Source organism: Larimichthys crocea, chromosome III (assembly GCF_000972845.2).
Source record: "Larimichthys crocea isolate SSNF chromosome III, L_crocea_2.0, whole genome shotgun sequence".
Lineage (NCBI taxonomy): Eukaryota > Metazoa > Chordata > Actinopteri > Sciaenidae > Larimichthys > Larimichthys crocea.
The window spans coordinates 12,478,578-12,495,958 of record NC_040013.1 but is presented as its reverse complement, the minus strand read 5'-3'; the positions used below and the strand labels follow the sequence as shown (position 1 = coordinate 12,495,958).

At 40.7% G+C, this 17,381-nt stretch overlaps 3 protein-coding genes across 4 annotated transcripts; 2 read left to right on the top strand and 1 right to left on the bottom strand.

Moving 5' to 3' along the window:
- The first annotated feature begins 709 nt into the window (after positions 1-709).
- Positions 710-4,381, top strand: LOC104918821 (uncharacterized). Its single transcript, XM_027277994.1, has 10 exons — positions 710-779; positions 1,132-1,757; positions 1,974-2,048; positions 2,602-2,661; positions 3,075-3,199; positions 3,288-3,349; positions 3,638-3,822; positions 3,930-3,983; positions 4,104-4,165; positions 4,256-4,381. The coding sequence occupies exons 2-10, from the start codon at positions 1,134-1,136 to the stop codon at positions 4,302-4,304; spliced, it is 1,296 nt and encodes a 431-aa protein (XP_027133795.1). The 5' UTR covers positions 710-779; positions 1,132-1,133; the 3' UTR covers positions 4,305-4,381.
- Positions 4,382-5,592: 1,211 nt separating this feature from the next.
- Positions 5,593-8,396, top strand: pla2g12b (phospholipase A2, group XIIB). Of its 2 annotated transcripts, none has more exons than XM_010730332.3 (4): positions 5,593-6,276; positions 6,759-6,847; positions 7,432-7,597; positions 7,716-8,396. In XM_010730332.3, the coding sequence occupies exons 1-4, from the start codon at positions 5,694-5,696 to the stop codon at positions 7,832-7,834; spliced, it is 957 nt and encodes a 318-aa protein (XP_010728634.3). In that variant the 5' UTR covers positions 5,593-5,693; the 3' UTR covers positions 7,835-8,396. The 2 variants fall into 2 exon arrangements, with proteins under 2 accessions (XP_010728634.3, XP_010728641.3); XM_010730339.3 differs by having other exon boundaries at positions 5,594-6,276; positions 6,759-6,835.
- Positions 8,397-9,026: 630 nt separating this feature from the next.
- Positions 9,027-17,054, bottom strand: oit3 (oncoprotein induced transcript 3). The gene is made up of 9 exons (XM_010730675.3): positions 16,922-17,054; positions 14,111-14,485; positions 13,884-13,994; positions 12,613-12,735; positions 12,385-12,507; positions 11,292-11,452; positions 10,761-11,173; positions 9,412-9,511; positions 9,027-9,246 (listed from the first exon to the last, which is right to left on the bottom strand). The coding sequence occupies exons 1-9, from the start codon at positions 17,013-17,015 to the stop codon at positions 9,088-9,090; spliced, it is 1,659 nt and encodes a 552-aa protein (XP_010728977.2). The 5' UTR covers positions 17,016-17,054; the 3' UTR covers positions 9,027-9,087.
- Positions 17,055-17,381: the final 327 nt, after the last annotated feature.

Here is a 17,381-nt window from a genome sequence, read left to right as displayed (position 1 = left end):
GATCATGGGAAAGGATATAGGCTCAAATGAGATGGGATTTGGGAATCATGGAAGCCCTTACTTTCCTTTGCTCATGGCCATCTTCAGTTCTTCCAATCCGCCCCTGCTTTGAAATTAATCCAGAAGGGTGTCCAAACTGTTACACGAAGGGCAGGTGTGGCTGCAGGTTTTCCTTCCAACCAAACAGCAGCACACCAGACTTGACTCATTTAATCAACTGATCTCAGTCTTCAGAGAGTTGATTGGTCAAACTGTGTGCTCTTGGTTGGTTGGAACAAAAACCTGCAGCCACACCGGCCCTTTGTGGAACCGTTTGGACACTAAGTCTCCATAGCTGCCACGATCCACACATATCTTAGCTAATACAAACTAATTTCTCTTTTTGTCTATCTTGCAAGAAAAAAAGAAACCCAGAGCATACTAGCATACTTGAAAAATCTGAATTTCAAAATAAACTCCACCTTCCCTGGTTTGTAAAATGACTTCACCCATGTAATGAATTGCAAGGAGAGATACTTTCATTTAAAACGTCTTTTCATCTTGTAAATAAACGAATAAGCCACAACTGAATAATAATAATTATAATAATGAATGGTCGAGTCACCCATTTGCCTCATCCTGTACAAATGAGATGTAGCACCTCGAAACTCTTGGGTACAATTATCACCGTGACACTGAACGCAACGCAAGCATTACGCGCTTCCGTCTCCTTGGCAACCGACTCAAACGCAGCCGCTGTTGTGGTCGTGAAGAAAGTTTGATTTCTGTCGTGACTCAAAGTAGGATATTATTATTAAGGGTTTATTTATGTCTGCTTTATCCACAGGGTTTAAATGCTTATTAACAACATATTAGAATATGTAAACGCAGTTTTATATGACCTTACCTCAGTCTGTGTGTTTTTAGGACACAACATTGTGTAGTTCATTGTTATTTGAAGTTTAATTGTGGATTACTTTAGATATTTGGATATAAATGAATGCAGTTTATAGAAATGAAATCAACATTTTGGTTCAATGTATTTATTAGGACCATCACAGTTGTATAATGTATGAGATGTACTGTACTTAAGGGGACACGGTCACCTTGTGTGACTTTTAATAAACAATAATATGTTTTGTGTCTTCGTAGCCATGTCCAACAGCTCGAGGCCAAAGCCCACATGCTTTAGCAGCGACATCCACAGACTGCTGCTGGCTGCTGAAGCTGGTCAGAAGGTTGATATCCTGACATACTGCTCAGGTCACCTGGGGCCACGCAGCCTGAGCCAAAGTCAGCCCCAGAAGGAGAAAAGTCAGTCTTTCTGGAATATGCCTCAGAGCCTTGAAGGGACCCCTAACCCTCTGACAGTCCCGCAGACACGGACAAAGACACTGACCTTTGTAAAGAAGAATGAAATCAAAGAGTCTTCCTCTGAGTTCTCCACTGGCACGACTTTAGTAGAGTCTGAAGTCTCGAGGTCAAGACGAGGTCAGGCCACTGATCGCTCATCACAGACAGACAGAGGAAAAAATGAAAGTCTTCCTAAGATAGTTTATTGTTCCTCAAACTCTTTGCCGGTCCAGCCAAGGGCCCTTTCCCAGAAAAAGTCTAACTTTTCAGCTGATCCTGAGGGGAAACAGCAATTTTGCCTAAGCCACTCTGACGAGAAAAAACAGCTAGAGACGAAGCAACGGTTTGGCAGACAAGTCATAGGCAAGCCGGACCCGAGAGCTGGAATAAATGTTGCTGAACTGCATGAGAGGAAGTTAGAAAAGGTGAGAATGGTCACACAAACCATGTCATCACAAACAATACTTTCCAGTATTTTTCATGAGATGGCAATTCTGAAAATGCCCTGTCAACACTCTTGTAGAAGTTGCATGAATAAAGACACCCACAAACTCTCACACACACACACACATCCTAACTTGCTAACGTGTGTGTGTGTGTGTGTGTGTGTGTGTGTGTGTGTGTGTTCCTGTCATACTCAGGAGCTGAAGAAGCTGTCAGCGCAAAGCTGGCCCAGCAGAGACCGCCTTGTGGTGTTCAGTGACGTCTTTGATGATGTATGTGAAGGCTCGCCAGTATTTGGACGCATCCTGAGGGAAATTAAGGTTTTTCCATTTTCTCTGTACCCACTAGCACATTTTTAGTATGTGCCGTCAGACGTATTAGAGCCAAGAGAGAGTGAGTCCCTGGTGTAGCGAGCGGAAGTAGAGCAACCGCTGGAACCTGGTCATGATGCGGCAGGGAGCAGGTCATTAGATGGCAACGGTTACATTAGTGCTCATTCATAAGAAACGTCTTAAGGTTTCTTTAACGCACACAATGACTTTGCTTGCACTGTCAACTGCTTTGTATAGTTAACATTTTGAATTGCAGAATGCACAAGCACTAATAGAATATAAATTAAATTAAACTGATCATTGGTTGATATTTGTTCATTGTAACATAGCTGAATATTTTTTACACAAGATCTGTACCTGGCAGTCATGTTCATGATAGATCTCTACAGTTGAAGCTTGTGTTAATGAAAATAAATTGAAGTGTGTGATTTTTAGGAATATTTTGATTTTACATAATAAAAAAATACACAGTGTTCTTTTTTTTTTCTTTCAGACAGATTATGATTTGTATGTCAACCACCTGATGTCTTCCCAGTCATCACTACAAAACATGGTAAAGCACACTGATCATAATGTATTCAGTATAAAGGTAAATTATATATTTATTTTTTTTTATCAACATAGCATTAAACTGCACCTATAGTTCAGTCACAGTTAAAAGGGTTAAAGGTGGCCTGTCACTTTCATGGTAGTTTTAGGCTACATTCCCATTAGGAACTGAACTCAGGACTGCTGGCTATGGGATCTTCATTCAGTGGAAATAGTATAACCTCATGTACTCTAACATAGCAGAAAAGTTTATGGGGCTCAGAGAATTGCATATTACGGATACTTAAACTTTCCACCAAAGAAGATGGGACCTTAGATAGTTTTGTGATAGTCACAGAATAAGAATTCCTGTGGAGCACTCCTGGCAAACAATGTAAGTGTAATTGTTTTATTTTTTTGTTGTTGTTGTTGTGTTAGTCGCCGAATACTTCACTTAAAGATCTTGGCAATGGCAAAGTAAGAGAAATGGAGTTGGAGGATGCTGAGAAAGAGGTTTCAAGGCTGGAGCAGGAGGCCAGAGAAGCTCTAGAGGAGAATAAACGGTACTGCAAGAATCTGTCCAACAACAACAAAAACATATTTTCATACTGTACATTCTCTTTAAGCCATTCTGTTGTTTTCTAATCTCAGAGTCCGAAATGAATTACAGAATGTTCCAACTATCACAGGCCCAGAGGACAGTGACATGAAGAGTAAGTCTCAGGACTTCATTGGTATACTGTATCTAATCACTGGATCATCTGAGAGTTTGGTGTATATTACCCTGCAGGGCAACAGCAAATGCTGACTTTTAAATCTCTGGTGTGGACAGACTGAACAAATAATCACTTTGTCATGACAGTAGGCATAAAGAGAGTCTGTAGTTTCAGCGAGTCAGCTGTGACTTTATAATGCCTGCAGGAGTGTGTGTGCACAAGTACAGATATATCACTCATCGCTATAGTGCATTCATGCTTGGTTTCTTGGTTGTGTTTGGACAGATAGATCTCTGTCAGAGCTGCAGGACAGAGAGACTGCCATCAGCTTCACCACCAGTGTCCAATCCAAGAGACTTCATGTGGTGAACGTGTGGAGGGAGATCCAACAGCTGGAGGAGGAGATTAAGGAGAAGATGGTGTCCACTGCTGCAGCCACGGCCACAGAAAGATCCATCAAAGATCTAAAGGTGCTGCAAGATTAACTCTGCTTATCTTCACGTATGTTTTGCCTTTGCTCTCTCCGTATGCATGGCTGCAGTTTTTATTTAGCATTTTTCCTGTTATGTGCTTTCAGACAGAGATAATGAGACTGATAGCCTCTAATGACTGCCTGAGGACCGCCAACAAGGCAAGAGAGTTTGACCTTTTCCCTACCATATCATCATTTTTGTAAGTATTGCAGTTTTTAATTGCATGTCCTACTGTGTGATAGTGAATCTTTCTTTTTTCTTTTTTTTTACCTCTTCAGGATCTGACAAACAACATCAACATGGTGCTGAACAGAGAGAAAGCAAGCAAGGCCATAAGACGGTACATGTTATTTTACATTTACAGACACCTGACTAGGAGACTTGTGACACTTTCTTACGTACTGCTGCTTTCCTGTGTTTTTACCACCAGGATGCTGTGGGAAGAAATAAATTGTGATCTTCAAACAGAGAGCGAATAGCTTCATCAGCAAGTAAACCAGAGGATGATCTCATGAGATGGACGTTTCAAAGTCTGACAGTGCACGCTAGGAAAAAAGTAAACTGTGCAATAAAATAAAGGAATGAATATTCAATAGAGTCACATCTCTGACAGCCAGCAAGCAATGAGATTACCTTGTCCTTGTCCTAGCCCTTCAGGTTAGTACAAATAAAAAAAAATCTCTTTAACACAAGTAACACTGTAGATCATGGCTTAAAGGAACACTGTGGTTTTAGTGGTTTAGTTACTGATTGTTTTATATCTGTCAAATTAATGTAGTGGAATAAAAAGTACAATATAGCACAACACTTTGAGTAATTGTGTTTTTGTTTGTTCAGCAATCACTTGCACATGTGGTGTTACATAACAGGAGATGTCAGGTTTCACAGTCATCCTGCAGTTAAAGTACAGCTGTGAATTTATCACTTCGCAGATGTTTTAGTGGCCCGGGTCAGTCCAACTGTCAATATGAACAACTTCCACCTTAAGGCTGAAATCAAGTAAGTTGTGATGTATGTAGAGCCTGAAGCTATTCAAATGTTAATGAATTGTTTAAAGTAGAAGAAATTTCCTGAATATTGTCTTATTCTGTGTGGAGCTGTGGATGATAATGATTCCATTTCTGGCTACAGGAGACAGTCGTAATTACTCATTTGTACAGACTGAATTAGACATGAAAAGACCTGTAACCACATAAGATGATTCACAGCTTGTATCAGTTGTTTTACAGTGACACTAAAAGGGACAAAAAAATAAATAAAATATCCACAGCGTCAGGATCACTCCTCAAACACAAGAGGGCAGCAGAGACATGCCAAATGGAGATAATATCCGTTTCTAATATTCGTTAATATTTGTTTCTACTGTTTCCAGGGCTGAGGTGTCAGTCTGTGACCTTTATCAAACCAAAGTGAAGATCATTTCAAGTTTGTGATGTCTTGATAAAGGTCACAGGCCTGAAATGCCAGTACAAGATGTTCTGAGTGTTAAAGTGAATATGAAAAGGATTTTTACTCTAGGCTCAAGTTCCATGTGACTTTTGAGTCATAAAAATCCAATTATGGCGTTGTGAATAGAACTGTGATGAAATTACTCATTTGATATGCTCAAGAATCACAGAGAATGAGATTAGAGGATTTATCGAAGCTCTCTTTAAATTGATATGGGGGTGACCTTTGCCCCTAAAATGGAAGAGTGCTTTGCTGTCTGCTACAGCCTAATCATAGGTCAAAGTCTGCTCTGTAGCTGGCAGAGCCAGTTGCAACAGAGTGTGTTTTTGTCCCTCACTCTCTACTCTCTTCTCATCCTGTTAACAACTCCCCGTCTTGTGGAGAGCTTCCTCTGCTTGGATTGTCACCAGTTCAACATCATGCTCCTTCGGACTGTGGTCCTGCTTTCCCTCTGCGTGTCCGTGGGCATGTGTGCCACTTTAGCCCACTACCAGGCTAATGAGGAGGAGGCCCCTGCTGTTACAGATGGTGCTTTAGCAGCTGACTCTGTAGATGCAGATGCTCAAGTGGGTGATTCACCTGCAGCTGAGGAATCTGCTGCTAATTCCATTTTTGGTGACAGTCTACTAGGTAAAATACTTGCCGGGGATAACCCAGCACCTCTCACACCTGAAGCCGATATCCCTGCAGCAGATAGTGAAACGACCAAAGAGCTAGAGACAGACAGTGACAGGCCTGCTGGAGACATCCCTGCCATGGAAGCTCTTAGCAGTGAAGCTGTCACCCACGAGGAACCTTCCCCTAACGAGGAGGAAAAGGAGGGGAATGACATCACACCAGTCCAGACAAACCAGAACCTGAACAGACCCATTGCACATGAAGATAACAGTTGGAGCCTCAACTCAATTAGAAGTAGTTTCCAGAATGTGCACGGATACTTTGACTCTCTGGTGGAGCTGGTGGGGGGGCACAATGGTGTGTGTCAGTACCAATGCAGATATGGTAAGAGCAAATCTCTTTTATTAACACACCGTGTTAAGAGTTCTTGCTGATCTGTTTTCAGAAGAGGAACATTTTTATTAGTGCATCTGGTCCACACTAGGTTTTCAAATGATGTGTAATGTAATCTAATGTCTTGTTTGTTTGCTTGGCTTGTTTTGAAGTCTCAAATCAATCCGTCTGCTGTCAGTTTATTAGCTACGTATGTCTTTAAATATGATAGTGTGTTCAGCCCTCAGACTGCTGATAATGAAACCTGAATATATTATGCTTATCTGAGAGGTAGACGTACCTACAGTTATGCAATCAATACAGATGTTCTCAAACAGAGGTTACATCTTATCTGTGGAACAAAACATACCCAAGAACAGAGATACACGACGGATCCTTGGTCGGGACAACGTGATAACATGAGTTTGTTAATGTGCCTTCACTTTAGTTTAAGAGTCAAACTGAACTTTTCTGTTTTTTTGTTTGTTTTTCAGGAAAACCTCCTCAGCCTCGCCCCGACTATCAACACTCAGAGCCTGACGGCTGCAGCTCCTCTCTGGTTGGATTCCAGGTGAATTCTGCTGTAGGTGGCCTCATAGCACCTGCAGCCCAGAACTACACCAATAAGATCATATAATGGAGCCAGAGAGGGTCAGAGAGAAAAATATCAAAATATAGGTTGTTACAAAATCCAAAATATCCCTCAAATAAACATGTTGAAATAAAATACAATAGAAAACTGAACAAGAACAAAAAAAACTGAATATGTGAGTTAGTAGAAATGTGTCAGTTCACTTCAAAAACAAGGCCGTTGAGAACCAGCCACTTCAATTAGTAGCCTATTTATGTGCCTTCAAGAACAATTAACATTAAAAATGTTTCTGGTGTTAACCGCCTTCTATGTGGAATATAATTACTGCAAAGGAAATCAGTCTCTCAACTGGAGATGAAGAGGGGAAAGTCATTTTAAATCAAGCAAATAGGAGTTTCATCAGTGGGTACACATCTGGAGAAAGCAAATTCTCTGTCAAGTATAACAGTTCAAGTTACAGTTAAATTACTTTATTATTGAAACGCATATTTCAAATACAAGGGCCAGAAACACATCTACAACGGCTAGTCCTGTATTCGTAAAGTATTCTGACATGATGCTCTTTCTTTTGACAGCTCGACCTGGGGATACCTGCTATGACACAGTGCTGTAACCAGCTTGACATGTGCTACGATACTTGTGGGACAAGCAAGTACGACTGTGACTCCACGTTTCGCTCGTGTCTGCACGACATCTGCTCAGACCTTAACAAGAGTTTGGGCTTTGGGTCGAAGGTACAAGGTGAGATATTTGCAGATATTTACCTGTGTACTATGACAACATACAGTACATGGGATGGTATGAATATAACCACCTGAAACACCTCACATACTCTGCCTCTCCTCTCTCTGTTTCCCAGCCTGTGAATCGATGGCAGACACTCTTTTTAACACAGTGTGGACTCTTGGTTGTAGACCTTACATGAACAGCCAGAGGGCAGCATGTGTCTGCGAGGGAGAGGAGAGGGATGAACTGTGATACGGAACACTATGGACTCCTGGATGATCTCACAGACAAATAACAAAGTCATGGGTATTTCTACAGATTATTACAGAGGAGATACTTCACAAGAGCCATCTGAAGATCCAGAGCCTGGGATTTAAATTACATATAAATGAGGAATGCAAATGAACAGTTTCTCAGGTTTTATTCATAGGCAGGACTAACATATATTAGGTGTCTGAATATGACTTTCAGAATCTTAATTAATTGCTTATGCATGTTCTCCAAACTCCATTTCATTTTAGGCCATTTTTAGGCCTCTGTGACTCCATTAACATAAATTACTCTGATGACTCCAAGTGCCTGATGGGAAGGATACTGTAGCTGGATTAATGTCCTCTAGATAGAAAGAGACACAACATAATTACTATGGTGCATGTGGTTTGTTGTTATTTATCAAGAGTGCTTATCTGCTTGAACCTCAAGTCAGTGTCATGTGAATGTAATGTAATTACAACTATTACGTTTATATTTGATGTAAGTTATTTGCCACATATTTGTTTTTGTTTTTTTAGGAATAAATGCACGACTAATTGCAGTTTAATTGACATGATTAATGCCAGATTAATTGTCAGAGCGACGAAGTGCATGCATATTTTCTAGGCACGGCACATTGATATCTCTTTTCCATCACACTCAAATGCGAGATGCTCTCCCCAGACATCGATTACACCGTATAAATGAGTCAGAATACGTCCATGGATATTCTGCATGTATTTCTCAAGTCAGTGATGCTGTGAAAAATAAGCCACTTTTTTTATAAGACCACTAAATCTTTAAGCTGTAATCAAGCCTGAGAAATTGCCCGAAAGTGTGACCTAGAAAAGCATCCTTCATGCTGTAGTTACAAATGAACTGTGGCCTTTCCGAATGATTTCTAATAGAAATGTCATTCACTTTAATGTCAGTAGATTGTGCTGCCAGGCAAAGTGGCATACAGACTTGGGTGTATTAGCCAGATTTCAACTAGAGAACGACAGAACTACAGCACTGACACTGAACCTCACACAGTGAAAAAGAAGAATGAATATACTGTATATGCATATACATACAGCACCGCCGACTGCTCTGTGTGTACCTGTTTAGGTGTTTTACATGCCAAATAAACTGCAATGCTCAGTTCTGCTTTAATCTAAATGTTACTCTGCAAATGTAGTTTTTTATTGTTTTGTTTTTTTGTTTGTTTTGTTTTTTCGGTGTGTTTTTGCCGTTTGTGTTTTGTGTTAGTGTCATGGCTCAGGCAAAATGAAGATGGGGCCTCCGCTCAGTGTGTGCTGCTCCTGAGGTTCACCAGTCCGCACCTCTCGGCGGACACGTCCTCGACAGTGCTGAGCACAGCGGGAGTCTCCTGCCCCACATACCAACACTTGGCAGTGGAGGAACACTTGCTGTGGACAGAGACAGGCTTGATTTAGGATAAAGAGAAACAGCATCACAGTGTAAGGACACTGCTAATTCTATGAATACAGCCCTTATTGTATGGTCCTCCATAGACCTAAGGCCACACACACACACATTTGCCAGCTGCCTCCCAGCATGCCTCTTTTACTCACTCGGTTGTCCTTGCCAATGAACTTGAAGACAGGGACCTTGTAGTGCTTGGAGAGCTGGTCCTTTGAGGAATACTGTGTCACAGTTTCATCAGAGATACACCTGGAAAGGAAGCAAAGAGGGGAGAGTCACACATGTAGTTGATGATGATTTTAACACAATAGTGATCCATGTCTAACAAGCCACTTCATCAAGGTTAGTAGCCCCAGTGCCCACAAACAGTGCTGTATGTTTAATGGGAAATCATGGAAATAGATTACCGGTATAGCCCAGCTCTGTTTGTGTTCGTAGAGTAGCAAGAGAAAATCTCACTCTGGGTTTAGAGGAGAAATGGTTGGCTAAAAGTAAGTCTTCCCCAGATAATAAGGCTGATCTGTGTTTTTTTTTCTACTCAAAATATTCTTGTTTTCTTTCCACATTAAACACAATGCCAGGCCAGTGGCATTTTTCAATTGACATTTCCTTGAAGGAATGGAGATTTCCTGTCCTATAACTGTCAAGCAGCTGATGCCTTTGTGGAAACACAGCAGCTGGGTTGCATCCTGTTGACATTTATTATGAGGACTCCAATAAAGACAAGATTCTGCTGTTTTTCATTGTGTGCATGAGCAAGACACTTAGTCAGTTCAACCAAATTACAACAAAAGCCATCTCTTACTTTGAGGAGTATCTATCCATGCATAGACAGTTCCATGCAGCTTTGGTTTTATTTGCTAGGTTATTTATGACATCTGTCACTGAGATTTCTGCCTCTATTTCAATACAGTGACAGTGGATGGAATTTTACCGCATTGAAAAACTACATTTTCAAAATTTATTAGTCATATATGTCTCTAGAAATGATCACAGACTGTTTGTAATCCCAAGACGTCACTGTCACTGTCACAAAGGTTTTATTGAAACAACTTTATATTTAAGAAACAGTACCTATAAAAACAGATGACAGAGCGTTCTGTAAATAACTCACAGGGACAGGGACACTGATTCTGGAAAAACACATTACTGTTTTTTTTTTCTGTTGAAATTGTTAGTGTTGTGAGCGTCACAAATGAATGGGGTAATAATGAAAACAGAAATACAGTCAAATATCTTAAATAAAACCAAATTTTGCACTAGACACAGCTAGAGGCTTTGTGTGCGAGAAATATGTTGCTGTAAACCTGCAAATGTAAAAGTATATCATGAACCTGGGTGTAGCTTTAGTCCTTATTGTATGATATCTGTTGGCTTTTGCCCAAAAAAGTGATATATGATATCCAGCAGTGCTATTCCTGCTATTCCCATTCAATAAGTGTGCTATCATGCAGCGCAAGATGTGACATTAAAACTGACAAAACGTCACATTATTCACCCGTCTTTGATGAGGTAATACTTGAGGGCCTGGTCAGCTTTGGGTCCTGGTGTGGCAAAGCAGCTCTCCACCACTGCAGAGAGGCCATCCACTCTTTCCTTTGGCTCCACCCCAAAGAACAGGGAGTCATGCAGGTGGAGCTGAGGAGGGGTGCGGTAGGGCTCTGAGAACTCTGCGTTCTTGAAGAGCTCCAAGGAGAACGGGAAGATACCCTCGCTGTGGCCTGCCAGCTCGAGGGCTGAGCTGTGCAGACTTGCCTGGTATTCGTCTGACACATGGTATTCCCTGGGGAACTCACAGGTGACTGGGAGCACTAACTTGCTGGTGCGCACTATCAAGTCCCTGTTGCTGCCTGGGCTGTTCCTAGGAAGGCCTGTCACCAGGTTGGTGCCCACAATTTTGTCATCTGTCACCTGGGGGTCAACATTCAGGTTATGACACTTTTAAGGCACCACTCTGATATAATGAAATATTTTTCCAAGCTCTGCCCATTGAGGCTAAACCCTGAGCAGTCTGAAAACTTCAACCCACCTCCACCACTGTACCGCAGGTCTTGAGGCTGAAGCTCAGGTTGATGTGTGTGCCATTGGAGACACCTCGACAAGACGAGTTGGACAGGGAGAGCTCCAATCCTCCTACAAGGTCTTTCGGAACTGATACAATAATAGAACTGGGATCACACTGGACCGGCACTGCAGGAAAGTGAGGCAAAGATATTCTTATGGTCCATGGTATGATATGAATCATGAAATAGTGCACAAATACAACAACAAAGAGCAGAGTAAAGGCATCCTACAGTCATGTGATTGGATGAAAACATATTACACAATCTGTTTGTTTGTTGGCTAAAATTTGTAATGAATTAATCTTTTCAGTAATTTACAGTAATTTTCAGCAAGTAAACATGCCAACATTCACCAGCTCCCTAGATGTGATGATCTGCTACTTTTTTCTGTTGATTATTTGAATGGAGCTGAAATCTAATTTAGTTATAAGTTGATCAAAAAGAAACTAAATTGGCAAATGTTTTGATATTAGATTAATTGCTAAAGCAAATTACAGCCAAAATGACAGCTTCTCCACTTTGAATATTTGCTGTTTTCTGTGATTACACAAAACATCTTTGACTTTTGTACTGTTCATCAGACACAATAAGACATTTTCACTATTTTCTACTGTGTGATTGATTGATTATTGAGAAAGTAATCACTAATAATTAATTCATAATGAAAATAATCAATGTTTACAACATTAAATTTAGAGATCTTTGGGTTTTAAACTGTTGGTTGAAAAAAATATGTAATTTGAGGACAACACTTTAGACTGATCAGCATTTTTGACTATTTCCTGATTACATGATAAACTGTTATTATCTAATAAGAAAATTAAAATCTATAGTTTAAACCACCTAAATATAATCATTAGTTTCAGTCCTGTACTCAGAGGTAAATAGTCTGAAAACTACTTTTAACCAGGATTGTATCATTTTTTAACCTAAACCCAAACTCCAAACTGAAATGTTAAAAATCACTTCTGATCTGAATACTGTACATGCATTTTGATCAAACCATTAAATACAATGACACACAAACACACACACACATACACACACACAGTTACACACCTTGACATGTATGTTTATCCTCTCCGAGCTCCAGCCCTCGGGGACAGTTGCACTTATAGGAGTCCAGCAGCGAGGAGCATCCATGGCTACAGCCTCCATTCTTAACATGACAGCCTGCTGTCTCTGCATGAGAAAAAAGGAAAAAAGATGAAGACCACCATGTTTGCCGGTTTAATTATCTCTGTACGTTGACTGGCATGTGATTTAAATATCAGAACATGGATGTACCTCTGCAGTTGTGTCCATCATCATCCAGCACACGGCCCAGCCCACACTCACAGCGCCTGGAGCCTTTGGTGTTCACACACACCTCTGCACAGCCACCGTTGTTCTTCTCACATTCATTCACATCTGAACATAGGACACACACCACACCTGGGTCAGATATTATTATCAGATGAGTCTCGTTTTAATCGACTGAGTACCAGATGGGTTGAGTTTATCATCTCATTCACTTAGTGTTCTGGGAAAGGAGGATGATAAATTGAGTTTAAAGGACTTTAAAACTCAGTTTATAATGCTGAGAGGACTGGTAACAGAATAATAAGGGATGACATAAACGGAGGGACAGAAGTGAGACTGCAAAAGAGTGAGAGATGATGCGAAGAAGTTTGAGACAGGGAAAGCTAGATTTGGTTGATGGGTGAATAATGAGATAACAGCAGTTCTTAGGCTGGCTAGGTTCCCACCGCATGCCTGTCACCCATCATTAGGTGTATCGTGTAGTGTACCACACACACACCTTCACCTTGAGTCAGCAAATACAAAAAACAATCTTTCCATCTTTCTGTCACTTGCTGCTTCCTTCATTAGGCTTTGCACTCACCCTGTGTTATGATCTAACTTTATCATTTAGTAAAACTAGCTCATCCTGTCTAGTGATCAGGAACAGATCGTAGGAACTAGATGAAATGGCAGTTACAGGGCGGTGGTGCACTAGAGCAGTGTAAATGGTTTGAAGAGATAGCTTTTAGTTAACTAAAGGTGGTGGATGAATGGTTGGAGAAACATAAATACAAACGTTGCTCATTTAAATGTTTAGCCAATGGATGGAATGAGATGCAGCTCCAGAAAAGCTCGCTATTTGTATATTTTTTATACACATACATATCAAGTTTAATCTAATTTAAGTGGACCTTAAAGTATACCCCTCTCATCATGAATCAGCTATCTCTGAAGACAAAGAATTACTACAATAGGATTTTAAATAAATTTCTCATTATTGGTTTTTGTTATCTTTGCAGGCTCTGCCCCAGATCCTGAATATCTTGTTAAGTTAAGTAAACATGGATATTTGAATAGCATTAAAACTGTTTATCCACAAATATGAATGTCAAAACCATGAATAAACATACTGCAAATCCATCCTGACTGATTGCTCTTGTCATTGTTTTTCAGGAGTCATTTCCAGCCTATCCATCTTCCATGTTTTCTGGTTAATCATTGTCTGTTGCACAACTTATCTGTCCCCTCTCTTCCTTCCGCTCTGTCTGTCTCACCCAGGCATGTTTGTCTGTCTGGTCCCAGGACAGTTCCAGGTGCACATCGACAGTCAGACTCAGGACATCTGGGACCTGTGCAGTCCACCTCATCACAGATATCATAGAAATCTGTGCAACACACACAAGCATATTAACACAACAATAGACAAGAAATGAAAACTATAATATAACTCATACTCAGTGATAGAATAAACTAATTTTACGTATGAGACATGCTAACTCACGGCCACAGTAAACATGGAAGCATACTGAGGGTCTGGGCAGGCGATAGACGAAATATCCTCCAGTACAGGCTTTCACATCTACACTGGTGTTCCAGTGGCAGCAGTTGTCATTGAAGCTGGCACAGACAGGCAGGGTGACGATGCCTTCATGGGGCTGAGGGTGGCTGCCATTGAGCCAGATGGGAGCGTGGGTGCCACAGTGATTCTCAGAGATGCAGAATGTTGGCATGGCATCCCCCGCCATGCCAGTGAAGCGGTACCATTCTCCAGAAACGTGGCTGTCACACAGAGGCACGCCAGATAACTGATTGATGTGGTAGTCTGTGTTCCTCCAGGGTTCATTCAGGCTGATGTATGCAGAGCAGGGATCCAGGGCTGAGACACAGAATAAGAAGAAGATGAATAAAAACAAAAAACAAAACAAACAAAACATGATGTGAGTTTTAAGATAAAGCCGAGAAGAAGGAGTTTAACCAGGACAATTTATAAAAGGACAGTGACGGAAAGTAACTATTTATCCAAGTACAGATTTTAAAGCTAAATATTGTACTTTTTTTTTTTTTAAAACTTTGCTAACTTTTATATATTACTCTAGCTACTTTCACTTTTGATATTGTAAGGATATTTTGCTTTCAATGCAACTTTTTTTCTAGAGTTTTATAACTAGGTTTGGGAACAAATGCCGCACTTTGAACTCATCCCACTTCCACGCACTGAAGCACACCTTATCTGTTCACTCCCTCTTAGGCTCTCCTTTATTTCTTTCCATCTCTCTCCCTTTTCTTTTCTCTCGCTTTCATTCAAATACATAGAGTGACACAGTGATGGCTCCCCCCACTCAGAGTCTCAACTCACTCCTGTGCCCGACAGCGGTCTATCTACGACGATCTATGACCTTGATTTCTCCTCTCATCCCTTACCTCTCCATCCTTCATTCCTCCTACAGTGCATCATCTTGGTTCACCTTTATTCCAAATAGACAATACAGCTGTCTAAATCTAAATCCATATTGCTGTGTTTTTTTTATTTTCTCACTTCTATTGATTCAAATAAAAAACAAATATTACAAATATTTGCATGGTGGTGAAGAGACTCTAGCATTGCTGGTAATTCAGGACGATTAGTTACTTCGGGTAAGTTCCAGTTTCTGCTCAGTCCTTAGACAAGCACTGTATCTTTTACTCCATCCCATGTACTGTACATCTATACTGGTCACTTGAGCAAACTTGTTACCATGATACCAAATCTTTGGACCGTTAAGATAAACTGAACACAGAGTCAATTCTAATTAGTTAAGTAAATTAAAGAAACCCTTTATCCAATGAGGTCTGTCAGTGGCAACTCTATTCACTGCGGCCAGCTTTGCAGAATCGGGAGAACGACTGAACAAGCGGAGTAAACAAAGTGCAGCAAAACAATCAATAGACCCCCTCTCATGCCCTCTCAACAGTGTAATTAAGAGGTAGATGTTAAACAGAAAGAAAAGAAGGATACTTGAGGGTTGATCACAGTGGGCAAAGTGGGCAAGAGTGAGAGCAAGTGTTAATCACCAAGAATCAGCAGGGATGAAGAAACAGCAGGAGACTGATTAGCCGGCAGTAAAGCATCATCAGTGACAGGCCAGAGCCAGGAAACATGACAGCTGACAACAACCACAATAACGCTTTACTGCAGCAGTGACCACGACTACAACCAAACGCTAGGCTTTCCATTTAGTTGGATTGCTTGGCATAAAATATCCAGCTTTACATTTTCCTGTATCTTGAACAAAAAGCGCTTTCTGCATGACAGGCAAGATTGACCAGAGGTTTACATGAATGATAACTTCCTCCCCTTATATCTGCTTTCACAAGTAAACAACTTGTGAATGAACTGATTGCACCCTAGCTGCTGGGAGACTTGACAAAATATTTGTGTGAGATGGGATTAATATCGTGAGCATAAATGATGTCACCACACACTTAATTTTCTCCCTCCATCCACTGGACAGTCCATCTTGTCACTACCTACTGCTCCAATAAAATCAGAGGGATCAATCTATGTCCCCGGGCCCACTGACAGCATAAACGACCAGTTTTAGAGACCTACAACTGACCAACTGTGTTCCAGCTCGAGCGGCACAGAAGGGGCAGAGGACATAGCTGACTCATGCGGCTGTGTGATAATGGGAGTGTTAAATCTTCCAGATGGGGCTTGAATATCTTAAAATGGCTATTAAGAGAATGTGGAGCCATGCTTGTCATGAGTCAGACTCCAGCCTCTCATCTGCAAATGAAGTCCACAGTAAACAATCTCCAACCTTATGGTCCTTCATAATAAATCTTTCTGTAAAAGGATAAAGGTGGTGATGTTCTATTTTCTTAATGCCAAAAAAATCTCCCAAAAACTATTAATGAGCCACACAGTTGCACTGGGTGGCTCATTAAAATGAACCTGGGACCTGCAGTTTATCTATCACATGACAAACTTGCTGCTGTAAATAGTCACCAGAGCACCAAATATGTGTAAATCCACTGCTGAAAATAGTTCCTATTATATATTAAACTGCACCATTTATCCCATTTTATGTAACATTTGCTGAAAGCTGTAACTAAGCTCTTTCTTTAGATGAAAGTTTGTTATTGACTATTCTTTTAAATATTCACATCTTTAGTAGAAGCAGAAAGGCTGTTGGCTCGAAGTCCAGCAGTATTAGAAAATGGATTAACACATAGTAGTAGGAAAATATAGATTGGAAATCTATATCCGACAAATTTGAATTTAATGTTAATATAGCAGAAACCTATTTGTTTTGGGTGAAAACACACTCACCTACACCTGCAACTGCAAGAACCTCCTGCAGCAGACTGGTTACCACCAAAATAAACATGTTCTCAGTGTTGGATAAATGATAGTCCAAGCTCATGGGCAGAGTGTGAACAAATGTGTGTGTAGCTCTTCTGGTGGCCTGTCTTTAGTAGGCGCCACTTATCTGTATGTGTCATGTTGTCATGTCTCTGTCTCACCTTGACCCCTTGACCTCCTGCTCCCCAAGTCCAGTGACAGGACCATCCTCCCATTGTATTCACACTCTCCTCCATCCTTTCGAACATTAGTCAAATATAGTATCATGCTGTGATACTTTCACATCTTTCTTGTTCTCCTATCCTCCCTGATTTACAGGGGGCATGAAAAAAAAACAAACAAGCAATGATCTAATCTGTGGCAGCATTAAACCAATCTGACTAATCTGCTTAGTGTCGTGCTGAAGCAGCTCTCACTTTGAGGTTTG